The sequence below is a fragment of the Rhynchophorus ferrugineus genome, unplaced genomic scaffold (assembly GCF_030347505.1).
Source record: "Rhynchophorus ferrugineus isolate W39M unplaced genomic scaffold, kcgeb_rfMv2 rfM6, whole genome shotgun sequence".
Classification (NCBI taxonomy): domain Eukaryota; kingdom Metazoa; phylum Arthropoda; class Insecta; order Coleoptera; family Curculionidae; genus Rhynchophorus; species Rhynchophorus ferrugineus.
The window spans coordinates 4,912,829-4,929,508 of record NW_027472585.1 but is presented as its reverse complement, the minus strand read 5'-3'; the positions used below and the strand labels follow the sequence as shown (position 1 = coordinate 4,929,508).

The window sequence follows — 16,680 nt, the reverse complement described above, 5'->3', positions numbered from 1 at the left end:
AGGAAAGGTGAAAAATAATTATTTATTAATACTTAGTTTTAGGGTTAGGTAAAATGAAGACGAATCAACGTGTAAAGAATTAAATATAATTTTAATAAATATGTATAAACTAGTTTGACAATGTTAATTATGAAAATATTAAAACATCGATTTAAAATAAAGCAATCTTCCCTAATTATAAGACTACCACTTAGATATGATCCATAGACATGACATTGTCATTATCAACAATATTTTTGATGTGGCATCTAAAATTAACGGTATTTATTAAATATTGATCAACAATGAGTGATCGGCTAGACTTACTACTCCTTTGTGCGAGACTTCTTGGTGCTAAAACATTAAAAAAATTGTTAATTAGTTTGTTTATTAAATGCTAATTATTTTTATGAATAATAAAAGATAAGCTAGTTGGTCTAATAAATACTGTCGAATATAATATGTTATTGTGAGTTAAAAATAAATCTTTTTTAATATAACTTTGTTTTTATTTCAACTTATTAATTTTAAAAAAACAGCAAACGTTCACAACCTTTTGCATGTATCTGCATCCATATCCAGATCAGAAAGTGAATATACAAACTTCCATATTCAATTTCCATTACATAATAAATATTTGGCCTATAGCTTAATATATTCTCTTACGAAGCTGTATTATGCATTTTAAGTATTCTTTAAGCCTATTTTGATTAGCAACGTGTTGGTAAAAATGTAAAGTGTTAATGTAGATAGCTACTAAACAAGGGTTATACACTAATTATAGATCTCTCTAACTCTCTAACTTTTCGGTACCATTTTTGTAATACGATTTGTCCTTTGCTTCAAAATAGGCCATCGTTTGGGCGATCACCTTTTCATTTGAGCGAGCATTCTTTTGAGATCTGAGAACAGGAAATAGTCGCTAGGGGCCAGATCTGGAGAATATGATGGATTAGAAAGCAATTCAAAGCCCAATTCATCGATTTTTGCCATCGTTTTCACTAACTTGTGACAGTGCATTGTTTTGGTGAAGCAGCACTTTCTTTTTCTTCAAATGCGCCCGTTTTTCGGCGATTTCGTCCTTCAAACGGTCCGATAATGCTATGTAATAGTCGCTGTTGACGGTCCTTCCTTTTTCAGACATCATAACCTCGCCAGCCGACTCTTTCTTTTTCCCCCGCTTTGGAGCGGGTTCATCGTGTGAAGTCCATTTGGATGACGGTCGATTAGACTTCGGTGTGATGAAATGATGAAGCCAGGTTTCATCCATTGTCACGTACCGACGCAAAAAAATCCTTTTTATCAATTTTTTTACAATAACAAAAGTTGCTTTACTCAAATTGCTATAATTCACAAACTAATGATCCGATAGCTGTCAAATGTATACATTCATCGTTTGAGGGTTAAGGCTAACTAAAAAACATATAGATTTAATTCCAGTAGCGCCATCTATATGTCAGGCCGGGGACTTTTCAATTGACCCATTACAACGCAATGATTCGGTATTTTTGATATTTCTCTACATAAAATGCTTTGGCGGGTACAACCCAACCATGATTTGAATACCATAAAACTTGTACGTAAAGCAAAAGCATATATACGGACACCGCTGAATATCTATCCAGTAACCAGTATATTTTTTGTCAGCTTTAGTTCTTCTCATCTTATCTTAATATGCGGCCTTCACCTAAGTGTAATATCTAGAGTCATGCGAGGATATTTGGCTGTGTTTCCATACCCCTTGCTGATTTACATATACTGGTTTGGGCTTAATTCTTTTGTTCGTGAAATGAGTATTTACACATCATTGCACTTTTCGAGTGTGCAGCAGATACCTGTGAAACGAACTTTATTTTTGTCTAGTGGTTTTTTTGTGTTTGGTAGAATGTTGTTTTCTGAAAGTCACTTTTCCTCACTGATTGATTTTATCTAGTGTTTTATCTCAGTATCCGATCTAAGTTGATTTTTTTCTCCAATGCCAAGAGTGCAAAATCTGGCAAAGAAAAATTTCATTAACACCAGTGACCATGTTGGGTAAGACGGATGTCTTGTTTCCGTCTGACTTGTGGAGTAAGAAAGTTAAAACCTCTTCAGTCTGTATCTGGTCTCCCAAATTGATTTTTTTCTCTAATGCTCAGAGTGCAAAATCTGACAAAGAAAAATCTCAGTCACGCCAGTAACCAGACTGGGTAAGACCGGATCTCTTCTGGGGTGATCTCTAAGTTGCTCATTGGCCTGTTGGTGGTGATTCGGAGCCCAAGTTAAGCATTAAATCCAGTCCAAATAAATCCTAGTTCTATTGAAATAAATTTTATTTATAATATTAGTAGGAATAAAACATTAAGCATTAAATAAAACATATCAGCATCAAATCTCAAACAACAGCGTCACACGAGCAAGGAACTGATGAGCAAAGCAAAAATTCCGGTAGTACCTAATCATAAAATAAGTTTATTTACCTGGTGCTGGAGGTTGTAACAATGTAGGTGGTGGTGGAGGCGGCCTATTTATTACCACCAATGAAGCGGAGTCCGAAACCGCTCGAAACGTTGGAGCATCTAGACTAACCTCGCATCTATATCGACCCGACGAGGCATTACTTAACTGAACAAGGGTAACAGGACAAGAATGTGCGAACCACTGCTCTTCTTTATCGATTTTTACCTTAAACAGAAAACGTAAACTATTGGAAAATGGAACCAGAACCCTTCCTTACCCCAGGCACTTCGAATTCTTGGGTGGTTCCATCCGCGAGACATCGATAGAACTGTTTCTCATCCTTGTACCATTTTACATCGTACAACGGCTCTCCTTCCAAGTCGTATTGGCAATTTAAATGGGCTATCGTTTCGGCTTTGTTCGGTACGTAGATATTTGTGATTTTTAACGAACTCACCAAGTCCCATATACATGTTACTGAAACAATATTGCATTTTCAAATCAGGAAATACTATGAATAGAGGGTGTTCACTAGGATGATTATTTCAAGGAGGGTTCTTAGTCAACAAACCAAACATGTGGATTTTATAATTAAATTTTATAGAAACGTACATCTGGTTCTGTTCATTCTTTTCTTATTGTATTATTTGTTAATTTGCTATAAGTATTCCTGATATGAGAAAATTATATAAATTATTGAATATATGATATAATACCACAGAATAAATATCAGTGCACTAAATAATAGATATTCTTAATAAAATTACTAGAATAAGATAAGTTTTAAACCTTATAAAATGTAAAATATATCTAGTTATCTAACACTGTTGAGCAGGGAATGACAAATTTGTATAAGTAAATATAGGTATCATTGTTCATAGTGGTTATTAAAAAATATTATGTGTAATCAGTGACCCTGTTGCTTCCAGAAAGCACATAAAGGCTATTAGAGGAAAAATATAAAGTTGCAGGGGAAGAACACACAGAAATTCAAGGTGGAATACAATGGAAAGACCAGTAAAACAGTCAGTGCACGTCAACCAAATGTATAATGCAACGTTGCCGCACCAAATTTAAATTTTCGTTTATTTTGTATCAACAACAACAACAAAGTACTGATCCTGATAAAATAATGAAACAAAAACAACGTTATAAAATATTATTTATTTTAGCATTATAGTAGATCTAATGCATATTTATTGAAAAACTTAAATTACATTTAATTACTTTTCGTTATCATTATTTTTTTATATTTTAAAGTCTTCTTTTTACCAACGAGGGTTTATCTGGATTAGACCTACTATTTAAAGTAGGCTCCGAACCATGGACCTCGGCGTTAAGCCTGCCGACTGGCGAGTGACCAACTTAGAAACCATCCCTGAAAACATCGGGCCTTACCCAGCCTGGATACTTGGGTGACTGGGATCATCTTCTTTGTCCGACTTTACACTTGCCTATCTATCTAACAAATGCAAAGAAAATACGTACGAATAATATGTAAATATATATATATATATATATATATATATATATATATATAACAGGTCAATTGAAAAGTCCCCGGCATACCATAGTAAAACATTTTTTTGACAAAATTAGTTTTTTATTCAACATAATTCCCTTCAACTTTTCGATACTATTTTTGTAATACGATTTGTCCTTTGCTTCAAAATAGGCCTCAGTTTCGGCGATCACCTCTTTATTTGAAGAAATAGTCTCTGATGGCCAGATCAGGAGAATACGGTGGATGAGTGGGCAATTGGAACCCAATTCATAGATTTTGCCATCGTTTTCACTGACTTGTGATACGATGCATTGTCTTGGAGAAACAGCAGTTTTTTTTCTTCAAATGTGGCCGTTTTTCGGCGATTTTGTCCTTCAAACGGTCGAATAACGCTATGTAATAGTCACTGTTAATGGTTATTCCTTTTTCAAGGTAGTCAATGAAAATTATTTCATGCGCATCACAAAATACAGACGTCATAACCTTGCCAGCCGACTGTTGCGTTTTTCCACGCTTTGGAGTGGGTTCTTCGTGTGCAGTCCACTTGGATGACTTGGGTTGACTAAAAACTTGGGTTTATTACGCTTGATCATCTTCAAACACTACTCCGAATCATCAACTCGTCGTTATTTTTGGTCAAAAGTAAGCTCGCGCGGCACCCAGTTTACACAGAGGTTTCTCATATCCAAATATTCGTGAATGATATGATATACACATTTAGTTGATATCTTTAGAGTGTCTGCTATTTCATTCAATTTCAATTTACGGTCATTCAAAATGATTTTGTGGATTTTTTAAATGTTTTCGTCGGTAGTAATCTCTTTTGGGCGTCCACTGCGTTCACCGTCTTCGGTGCTCATTTCACCACGTCTAAACTTAGTATACCAATCCTTGGTGATTAATTTTCCTAGGACAGTGTCCGAAAACCCGGCATCAAGCCAAGTTTTTGCTTCAACTGTATTTTTCCCTTCAAAAATCAATATTTAACAACACGCGAAATTCCTTTTTATCAATTTTTTTGCTTCACTCAAAATGCTATAATTCACAAACTAATGATCCGACAGCTGTCAAATTTATACACAATTCTTTTGAGGGTTAGGACTGACTAAAAAACGTATGGGTTGAATTCTAGTAGCGCTATCTATATGTCAGGCAGGGGACTTTTCTCTTGCCTTGTTATATCGATATATAAATTACATTAAATGACTACTTTAATGAAACTTTTTGACAAATTGAATACAAAAATTCATAAAAGGTCCCAATAGAAAAGAAATCAAGATAATCATTACATCTGATTACATCTTTCGCCAAATATCAGTGAATCGAAATACGAATTATTTTAATATCCATCTTATTCGTCGGATTTACCTTCTTGGGCTTCACATATATTTCAAAAAAATTCTACAAGGAGTACATACAATGCATACATTGAGAGATTATTAGAAATAAGTTTCAACTTATTGGCGAACTGGTACATACTCGTACTAGATTCTATATTAAGATAATTGAAGTAGAAAATAGCTAACGAATGTTATAAAAGAAAACGTGTTTCCACGTCGTTCGGTTTAATTAATTCCAAATAAGATTACGGAAATTAAATGGGCCTCAGTGTGGCACCGGCCTAATTCATTTGTTGTCTGACGTGGCGGAACACGATAGGCGCTAAAAGCATCATTATTCTGATAGGAAAATAATGAAAATGTATTGGAGTGGGTGAGTTTGAAGAGGAGCGGCCCCGTATTAGAACTTACGGCTCGTACTATGGCACATTCTGTTTTCGATTTGCGTTTGTCAAAAATGAGGACGCCGATAAGCGTTCTTTCAGCCCCGTAGCGTCGCGATACCTATTGGAACTATGGTTGATATCGTCCGATATAAATCGCATCTTAACAGGTCAATTGAATAGTCCCCGGCCTATCATAGTAAAACACATTATTTGGCAAAATTTATTTTTTTTTATTGAACATAATTGCCTCCAAAGTTAATACACTGATTATAGCGACCCTCCAACTTTTTGTAGGTTTGATACTATTTTTGTAGTACGATTTCTCCTTTGCTTCAAAATAGCTCTCAGTTTCGGCGATCACCTCTTCATTCGACGAGAATTTCTTCCCAGCGAGTATTTTTTTGAGATCTGAGAACAGAAAATAGTCGCTGGGGGCCGGATATGGAGAATACGGTGGATGAGGTAACAATTCGAAGCCCAATCATGGATTTTTGCCATCGTTTTCACTGACTTGTGACAGAGTGCATTGTCTTGGTGAAGCAGCACTTTCTTTTTATTTAAATGCGGCCGTTTTTCGCCGGTTTCGTCTTTCAAACCGTCCAATAATGCTATGTAATAGTCGCTGTTGATGGTCCTTCCTTTTTCAAGGAAGTCAATGAAAATTATTCCATGCGCATCCCAAATTATAGACGCCATAACCTTGCCAGCCGACTATTGCGTTTTCCCACGTTTTGGAGCGGGTTCATCTTGTACAGTCCACTTGGATGACTGTCGATTGGACTTCGGAGTGAAATGATGGAGCCATGTTTCATCCATTGTCACATATCGACACAAAAACCCGGGTTTATTACACTTGATCATCTTCAAACACTGCTCCGAATCATCAACTCGTCGTTGTTTTTGATCAAAAGTGAGCTCACACAGCACCCACTTTGCACAGAGCTTTCTCATACCCGAATATTCGTGAATGAGATGATGTACACGTTCAGTTGATATCTTTACAGTGTCTGCTATTTATGGATTTTTTAAATATTTTCGTCGGTAACAACCTCTTTTGGGTGTCCACTGCGTTTACCGTCTTCGATGCTCATTTCACCACGTCTAAACTTAGCATACCAATCTTTGATGGTTGATTTTCCTGGGACAGTGTCCGGAAACTCGGCATCAAACCAAGTTTATGCTTCAACTGTATTTTTCCCTTTAAAAAGCAATATTTTATCAACACGCGGAATTCCTTTTTATCCATTTTTTCACAATAACAAAAGTTGCTTCACTCAAAATGCTATAATTTTCAAACTAATGATCCGATAGCTGTCAAATTTATACACGCAACTTTTGAAGGTTAGGGCTAACTAAAAAACGGATGGATTTAATTCTAGTAGCGCCATCTATGTGTCGGACCGGGGACTTTTCAATTGACCTGTTAATGCAAATTATAGAGATTGCTCTATAAATATCTGCGAATCCAAAAAAAGTAGCGCTAAAAATCAAAACTGCTTATAAATTAAATATAACGCAATTTTTACCATTTCTGAACTTGTCCTCGCGTTTCTGCGTATCGCCGAAGGCTATCGGAAAGTACCTTAAATCTTTCTTTAGAGCCGAAGCGATCCCAGACGAATAGTTCGGTTCCCCCGAGGCATAAAATTGAACTGGATTATTGGCTCTCCATCGGGATAGTCTCCGAAATCTCTTTTAATTGGTTCAATCCGTTATCCTCCAGGCGGTAGAGCTTATGCCGTGCTTGAGTGTTTAAAAAAAGGTAAGACAATTTCGTGGACCCAGTAAAAAGTAAATTAGGACATTGTTCTACCATCGTGTCTTCTTGTTTGGCTTCGGTTGGTTTAAAATTTCGATTTTTACTTTTAGAAACATTCAATAAGCAAGTGACATTAAGCAAGAAAAACACGAATTTATGATTTTAAAATACTAATAATTTATAATAAATTACAAAATAAAAATAAATTTCTTGGGCTTCTTCTTGAGCGTTCATTAACATAAACATATCTAATAGAAATATTCATATCGATCTGAGGATTCAATTTTGATTGAAATCAAGAAATCTTATTGTAAATAACTGTTAAACTTATACTTTCGACTTTCATTGCTTCTGTTGTTTGATTGTTTGAATTTGAAGAGTCTGCTGACGAACCCCATCAAGCTTATGGTGATGCTGTTTAAGATTGTTGATTTTGATCTCAATGGCAAAGAAACAAAAGGGTTTATATTTCTAGAAATTTACAGAAAAAAAGTTATCAGGTCTATAAATTAATTTTAAAGGTACTTTGAAGCATCGGGTTCATTTGCAACCATCTTCATAGTGATGTCTCACTAATAGGCTTGACTTTTTAGTATGTGTCACTTATCGAGTGTAAACAATTTTTTTGCATTTCTATGTATTTATATAAGAAATCGTCCTTGCCGGAAGTTTTATTTCTTTACTTCAATTTTAAGAAAAATTCGGTTGAAGATAATTGAATTCTGTGAATTTATGGAAATCATGTTCCCTTTGCTTTTGACTTTTTAAAAATTGTGATTCTGACACCGAAGAGCGTTTCGCGAAAATCTGTCAGAATATGAGCAAAGACACAAAAGTGTTATTCTTCAGCATGACAAAGCTAGGCCACATGTTGCAAAACTGGTGAAAACATTCTTCGAAATACTAAAATGGGTATTCCTACTCCATCCGCCGTATCCTACAGACATTGCTCCTTGAAAGATGGAAAAAAGTGGCTTCTATCGATGCACAATACTTTAAATGACAAACATCGTAATGGTTTTTCACAAATAAAGCTTCAAATTTTAAAAAATCCTTTAACACTAATCGCAGTTCCATTGCTAAGTAAAAAGTCAGTATCAGTAACGAGTAATAGACTGTAATAGGCAGAGTTGTAAATGCCCTTTCGACCACCATAATGCCAAAAATATGAAAAAAAAAAGAAAATGACGGAAAATATGTTTACAAATGTATATTGTACCGATATTTTTCAATAAACGTCTTTTTAAAGTAAAAAATTACCAGAAAACATGCAGACAGTTATAGCAAGAAATATGAATTGTGAATAATTATCAATTCAGCGTTTTTATGCTACTGTTTTTTAATATTTCATCAATTTACGCTTCTTGTTAATTACTCTAATTAATATATTAGGCACGCTATCAATTAACTCATCTGGTAATGGAGATGAAATTTGAACTAAACAGATCGCGACAAGTGCTTTTTTGCTTGACCTTGAATTTTTCTGGTTATGATTAAATTGACATCTCAAATGATTTTCTGAAAACTCTCTATTTTTCAAGCAACTATAATAATACAAATAAAGAAAATTACGGCATAATATTTATGGCATTTACGTGAACATATGTAATTAAAATCACAGCTCGTTCTCAGCGTTGCAGCCAAACTAACGGGTAAAATTCCATTGGATGCTATACTTGATGAGACCCGAGATAATTTAAGCAATGACAATTTGGAAAAACTACATTTATTCACTCATAAACATTTATATAATGTTCAACAAGCAAACCGATTTAATTCCACAAACACAAAGCATAAAAGTGACGTTACAAAATACAGAATCTGTTATATAAGCCACAATTTTAATTTCTGGATATCTACCCAATTTTAAAGGAAGAAGATGTTAATCATAATTAATGAAGGACAATATGAATAAACTTAAAATAATAAAGAGTAACCTTAATTAAACTTGAAATTACGAAAAGAAGCTTGCAGTTTCAAAATTATTGGGAACAAAAGATTGTCAAGATGTTTATAAAAGTTTCTTCATATTACATTTTTATGTACCAAAAATTTTAACTTGAGTCTCAACAGAAATATAATTTAATATATAATTAAATCTATTAATATTATATTCGTCCAATCAACGTATAATTTGTAGCAATTGGCAACGTTGCAAATTAAAATACAATGATTCTCCAGAATTAGACTCTTCAAGGACAAGGACTATAATTCAAGCCTTAGCGAAGTTTTTTTTCATCCCGATACCTATAAAATGACCTAAATACTCCCTAAAAATACTGTGGGGGACTATACGCTACATATTTAATGAAGGTCTGGTCACACAACCGACGAAAATATTCCAAAGATTCGTCCATTTGAATAAATCGTGTGTCCACACCTTAAGCTGTTCAATAAATCGAAAAAAAAATCATCAGTTAATATGTAAAAACACAACCATAACAGAATGGCTAATCACGCAGGGCCCCCGGTCCATCCCATTCCATTAGCATATGAATGTAATTCGCGTGAGGCGGAAGAACCGTAAAAAAACAACTTCTTAAGTCGATTTTCCAGACGGTGTTCGTGAAATACGACCCCTCCGATGAAAAATCATAAAGAGAAACGCGGGGAAAAACCTCATGGAATCAATTAGGCCGGTATCAGGGCGTTGTTCCGATTGCCATCTTCACCTGTACGTCGAGGAGCAACGTAGGGGTCCTCGGCGCTGAAAGCTTTCGACGTACATAACCAAAATTAATCATCGATGCGGTGAGAACGTAACATGGCAATCGAATAAAATATTAGCGTACAAGTCTAGGGTGGAAATTTCGTAATTTAGCAGTTCATGTTCGTCGTTATGAACCACTGTACAGTATGATTGACTACAAGACTTTTTCCATTTTCAATTTAACAATAATTTCTATCCTATTTCGAAACATTCATGGAGTTGTTAGGTTGACAAATTATGTTTTGAGTTGTTTGAAGGCTTTAATTCAGTCATCTTACGTCATCAGGATGTCGAAAATATGTTATTGCCTATGACCCTCCAACTTTTCGATACCATTTCTGTAGTACGATTTTTCCTTTGCTTCAAAATAGGCCTCAGTTTCGGCGATCACCTCTCCATTCGTCGAAAATTTCCTCACAGCCAACATTCTTTTGATAGATACGATGGATGAGATAGCATTTCGAAGCCCAACTCATGGATTTTTGTCATCGTTTTCACTGACTTGTGACACGGTGCATTGTCTTGGTGAAGCAGCACTTTTTTCACCGTTTTTCGGCGATTTCGTCCTTCAAAAGGTTCAAAAGTGGCACTAAGGCTCGCCCGACACCCACTTTACACAGAGCTTTCTCATACCCAAATATTCTTGATTGGTATGATCTACACGTTCTTAGCATACCAATCCTTGATGGTTGATTTTCCTGAGGCAGTGTCCGGAAACTCGGCATCAAGCGAATTTTTTGCTTCAACTATATTTTTTTCCCTACAAAAAGCAATATTTTATCAACACGCGAAATTCCCTTTTCTCTATTTTTTTCACAATACAAAAGTTGATTCACTCAAAATGCTATAATTGACAAACTAATGATCCGACAGCGGTCAAATTTATACACGCATCTTTTGAGGGTTAGGGCTAACTAAAAAACATATGGATTTAATTCTAGTAGCGCCATCTATATGTCAGGCCGGGGACTTTTCAATTGACCTGTTACTGTTTGACAAAATTTGCCTGGTTGTCAAACGTCCGTAAAATTCTTCAAAACATTACTGATAATAATTAGAGGTTGTTAATAATGCACTCATATATTTATACCTCTTTGAAAATGTCAAGTTTCATGCCTGAAAATGTTCATTTGCGACACGCATTACTTTTCTTACTTAATCCAAAGGAAAAAGCCACTGAAAATCATCTTTTTCTGGTAGTAACTTACGGTTAAGAACGTTCTGATGAACGAGACTGAAGAAGTTTCAAAATGCGAAACTGCAAGTGTTATTGGATGAAGACTTTATGAAGAAGAAACCCTAAGCCGGTCAATCGATTCCAAGGCCAAACCGTTTTGGTAGCAAGAAAATGTTCTGAGTTTGGCGAGACTAGAATGTGTATAACGAACTGTTAAAAATTGGTAAAAAAGTTAACAGTGACCACTATCTATGATAAATTATCAAATTTTAACCATTACTTGATAGAAAAAATGTCCAGATTGGACCCAAAGACTTGGTAAAGTGATTTTATACCACGATAACGCGCTGTCTGAATAAGGAAAACTTGTCAAAGAAGCGTTGAAGCGTTTTTCAACAGTTTTTTAGATCTATAAATTGCCTGAAAGGTGGGCAAAGGGCATATAATTAAATGGCCAACACTTCCATTTTCTTGAAAATGATGTAGTTTATTTTCCATAAAAAAGGTAATAACTCTCCAGTACACCTGCTATTTTATCAGGCAATCTACAGCTGATTTTTGGAATGAGTATCAAGATTAACTAAACAATTTTTCCATGGCCTTGAATTATTTCAGTTCTCTTCCTCTCTCTTCTCCTGCTTCCCGTTTCGAAATAAAAAGCTGCTTATATCCCATCCCGCCTAATTAATTAGATTTTTACTTTTCCCTCAATAGATAATTCTGCATTAAAATTGCTGATTTTCCGGCTATTGGGTTTTGGGCAAATCAGACGTAAAATTGAAAAATTACGACGAGAAATCCCTCCTTAAACCAGAAACCGTTCCCTTCCCGTGTCTCGCCCGACTTCTTTCTATAAACCCCCCCCCTTCACCCTTCAATTGCTATTTCAATATATTTTTACTACCTGTCGCTTAAAACGTTTTTTTTTTTACTGCCGCCGCATCCGAACCAAATTAGATAGGAACTAATGTCTGTGAAATAATATGGAAATGCGAGTATTTGTGTACCATAAAGGGGACGTTTCAATCCAAAAGAAATCAGCAATATTTTAATATAACGATATATAATTTTAAGAGTATACATTTTAAAAATAACACCACGTTAGACAAAAAGCAAATGCTTGTTAATTAATCCAAGTACATAGGAAAAGTAGTAATGAATTAATTGTAAATTACGATTGTACTAAGCGTATCTAATAAAGATGATATAAAAAAAAATTAAAAATTATATTTTGGAGTCTCCTTTTTACCCACTAGGATTTATCTGGACTGGTCCTACTCCTTAACGTGAGCTCCGAACCATGATCCTCGTCATTAAGTCTACCGACAGAAGACATCCGGTCTTATCCAGCCTGGTTACTGGCGTGACTGAGATAATTTATAGACGTTCATAAACATAAATATACATCCATGCCCCGACAGGATTCAAACTTGCGAGTATCACAACATGGAGGACTGTCCTGTCGACTTGACCATTGTGTTAATAACACTGATTTTTCCTTTTTAGTTACTGGAGCTTATCTAGACTGGATCTACTATTTAACGAGTCTAGCGATTGATGAGTTTATTAATATTCTATAATTATTTTCTTTCCCAACTTCACTCTACTCAGACATGACCTTTTTGAGGATAGATATAGCTGAAATGATATTCAATAAACACTCAGAAGAAAAAACGAAAAAAAAACTAGGTTTCCTCGACAATATTTTTCTTTTTTGTAGGAACACATAATCAGAAAGTAATCTTCAAACTACACCGTAGAATGTTTCAAGAATATCCAGACCCTAAAAAAAATAAAGTTCAACTGCGTTGAATAGAAACGAAAAAAAAAAAAAGAATAGTTTGTTCGTTTTGACATATACTGGTCAGAATCCATTTAATTGTGAATATTTTCCAACCAGTCAACAACAGGCGAGTACTTAATCAATTATTTATTTTAATTTTGCAAATTGGATTCAATTTTATAGCTAATTCATTATATTTTAGATAAAATTGAGTATATTATATTCTTAAGATCTACATATAATTTACAAGAACTGGCAATGTGGCAAAATAAAATTTTAGTCCACATGCCAGGTGTCCCTATAAGTAAACCCTTATTATAAACAAACAAAAGGCTAAAATATCCGACACTAAATTGACAAAAAACAGAATACATATATTGTTGATGAAATTTTATTATTCTAATAAAGTCTTTCGTTAAATAAAAACGTTAAATGAAACATGCATGCGCGTAAATTAATTAGACAACCGTTTTGGCTCATTCAATTTTGTCTGTTCCGTGATAATATTTAAATATTTATGACTGCTACTGTACTATCAAACTATTTGTGGAATAACTCGGTCTGGTGGTTGAACTTAATAGAATAATTTGCGGATTAGTTGGTAATTTTACGCCTGTAAGAAGTTTAATCAGTTAGGGCGTCTACAATAAGAATCCTTGACCTTTTTAATTGTATACATCCACTAAAAGCAACCGTTTATTCGTGTATTTGTAGTAGATATATTGTGAAGCATTTATTTTTATAATTTTACAGTTGCTCTTGTAAAACAGATACTATTAAATGTATATTTATATACTACTGTGATCAAAAAAAAGACGTAAAAATTGTTGTGGATATGAGGGTTGTTATTTATTTGAACCTTGGAGATTTTAGGCTTCATCTGACATTTCCAACTGTTCACACTGGCTTGAAAATGTTATCCTTTAACTTTCGACTTTTTGTGGATCAAGACAGGATCAACTTACTTCGACATTTGGTGATGAAGCACCATTCGTGGCCACCGTGGCCGTAGTTCTCTCAAAGCTTAAACTTGTGAAGGTCGTAGAAAATTAATTATTGCGCCAGAAGATACTGATGTTGTGCGCGATATGATATTTCAAGATCACCATCTGACTTACTTGTACATTCATGATCATCCCTGTGGCCTAGAACGACGAACAACAATAAGACATTGGAGGAACACTTAGCCGTGAAGATTTAGTCATGTTGGATCCCTTATAATTTGACAAGAACTCAAAAAGATACAAAAAGTATTCGAAGATAGGTTCAAGCGTATGTAAAAGTGTATTGACTATCATGGAAAAACAATAATGCCGTTTTTAGGTTCAAGATTAAATTAGCACCCCTGATAAAGGGTCAACAAGAAATATTATTTGAATGTTAGGCATGAAATTATTCTTCTTCAGAAGCCCGAATTATGGACCTATAAGTCTTGATATTTTCATAACAATGATACACCTTATCACACAGTATTAGTTCTCTCTTATTCCGCCTGAAAAAGCCATTTTGAAGACATAATACTGAGTGGATTGAAGCCATTAGAGACTTGTCGAAGAAGAAGAGCATCCCAGAAGTCAAACTGAACAAGTGTTTCGAAGATTTAGAAGAAACATTGACATAAACGTTTAAATAAAACGAAGTGACAAATTTTAACAAAAAATTGTTATAAAATTTGACAGCAGTAACATGTGGTATATAAAAAATGTTCCATACTATTCGAACAAAATAATCTTTGTTTTGATCAAAACCGCATGACTTATTTATTATTGCTTTAAGGGACATTTATTTATGTTTTTCATCATAAAATTTGGTTTGCAAAAAATTGCAGATATACTATTAATGTTTTCATTGTAAAAATACTTGTTTTATTTATACGCCGTTAGTATATTTTGGGTTAATTATATATTTTTTGTTATTAACTATATCTTACTTTAGATATACTATCTTATAAAAATATAAAAAACTATTGACAAATGAAAGTAAAAAATGTTACTATGGAATCAATTTAAATATTTGATTAAATTTGATCGTATGGGATAAGTGTTTTGGTTTATGATCTATCAAAATATGGCCGGGAATTTAAATTCAAACAAGAATACCTTGAATATACCAAAGCTATGAAAAACTGTCAAGAACTCATTGTATTTACCAGACATGTCTCCTTGTTTTGAGCAAAATCACGTGATATATTTATTATTGCTTTAAATTACATTTATTTATGTTTTTCACCATATTTTTTATTGTAATAAGTATATCCTAAACATATCTGAAATAAGAGGTAATTAATAACAAAAAATATATAATTAAACGAAAATATACTATATAACTAATAGTAGTATATAATATACTATATACTACTAACGATATATATACTACAGACATGCTTAGTACAATCTTAATTTACAATCAAGGTGGGTACGAGATAAATACACCAATATATATTGCCCAAATAAGTTAATTATGTGGTATTAGTATTAATCCTTAAATAATTATGTAAAAAAACATGTGAGTCAACGATATATTTTATAAAATAAACTTATAATCCATTATTTATACTAGAAAAATTAGCTGAACAAACTCACCTAAAATAAACCATTTTATCACCATCAACTCCATTTTTGTTCCTTTCCCTATTCTCCTGCGGTCGCTCTAACTTCACATAACTGCCTCAAGCAAGTCAAACATTCGGCACTACGTCCATGTATCACGGCGTGTCTTATGCTGGCCACTAAAAAGCAAACAGTCTCATTCTCCCGATGCCCCTTTAATTAAGATCAATCGACAGAGAAAATTTTTTAACTGTTGGGCGCTCAAACTTCTACATAAATTGAGGTTAGAAGTCAATTGATAAAGCGGTCTACGATAATATAGTATTAGGGTTTATGTAACATCATTCGAAAAGAGAAAAACAATTTTAATTTTAGATGTTTGTATAATAATTTGTACTTTTAATTTATTACATTCCTATTAATTTTTTTATTTTAATGTTATTTTGAGTCCACACCAATTTTACCGTTAACTAGCGTATCATTGAAATCCAGGAAAAAATAAAATATTTCAGGATAGACATTGGCTGTACAAACAAGTCGCTTATTTTGTTCAAAAGATATAATGTAAGATTTTCTAATTTGACACGTCATTTCGTAAGATCTGACATCTGTCAATAATATAACCTCAACAATTTAATAAATTAAATTTTTCCTATAGCCTATTCAAAGTTTTTTGTACATGCGTACATGCAGTAAATGCATCAGACAATATTTTCCTTCTCATTTTATTCTAGTTAAAAAGAGACACAATGCTGTCTAATCAGTTCGAACACGTAAACGAATGAGTTTGTCAAAGTCGTCCGGTTGCCAGACGTACGCAAAATTTTTGAAAGCAATAGTGATAAGAGGTTATAACTCTAACCTATAAACTATTTTGGCTGTATAATTAACTGTGGTTTTTAGATGTACTATAACGTTAAAATAAATTGATATTTGATAACATTTTTGTTCAATTATTATAATTATATTAGAATTTTGTTGTGTGTTTGGCTTTGACAAACTGAACTAAAACTCAAAGTTGAAGCGGCAACATTGCGACGTTTCGATTGTCACA

The 16,680-nt window shown here is 33.8% G+C and overlaps 1 protein-coding gene across 1 annotated transcript; it reads right to left on the bottom strand.

Moving 5' to 3' along the window:
• Nucleotides 1–66: 66 nt before the first annotated feature.
• LOC143198900 (uncharacterized) lies at nt 67–15,844 on the bottom strand. The gene is made up of 5 exons (XM_076408521.1): nt 15,660–15,844; nt 2,696–2,895; nt 2,439–2,643; nt 307–333; nt 67–248 (listed from the first exon to the last, which is right to left on the bottom strand). The coding sequence occupies exons 1-5, from the start codon at nt 15,691–15,693 to the stop codon at nt 184–186; spliced, it is 531 nt and encodes a 176-aa protein (XP_076264636.1). The 5' UTR covers nt 15,694–15,844; the 3' UTR covers nt 67–183.
• Nucleotides 15,845–16,680: the final 836 nt, after the last annotated feature.

Excerpts from the sequence above, each read along its gene's own strand:
- LOC143198900 (XM_076408521.1), bottom strand. The coding sequence starts at position 15,693 with ATGGAGTTGATGGTGATAAAATGGTTTATTTTAG. Across the intron at positions 2,644-2,695 it reads AAGAATTCGAAGTGCCTGGG|GTAAAAATCGATAAAGAAGA; the intron begins GTAAGGAAGGGT and ends TTTCTGTTTAAG. Across the intron at positions 249-306 it reads AAGTCTCGCACAAAGGAGTA|ATGCCACATCAAAAATATTG; the intron begins GTAAGTCTAGCC and ends CGTTAATTTTAG.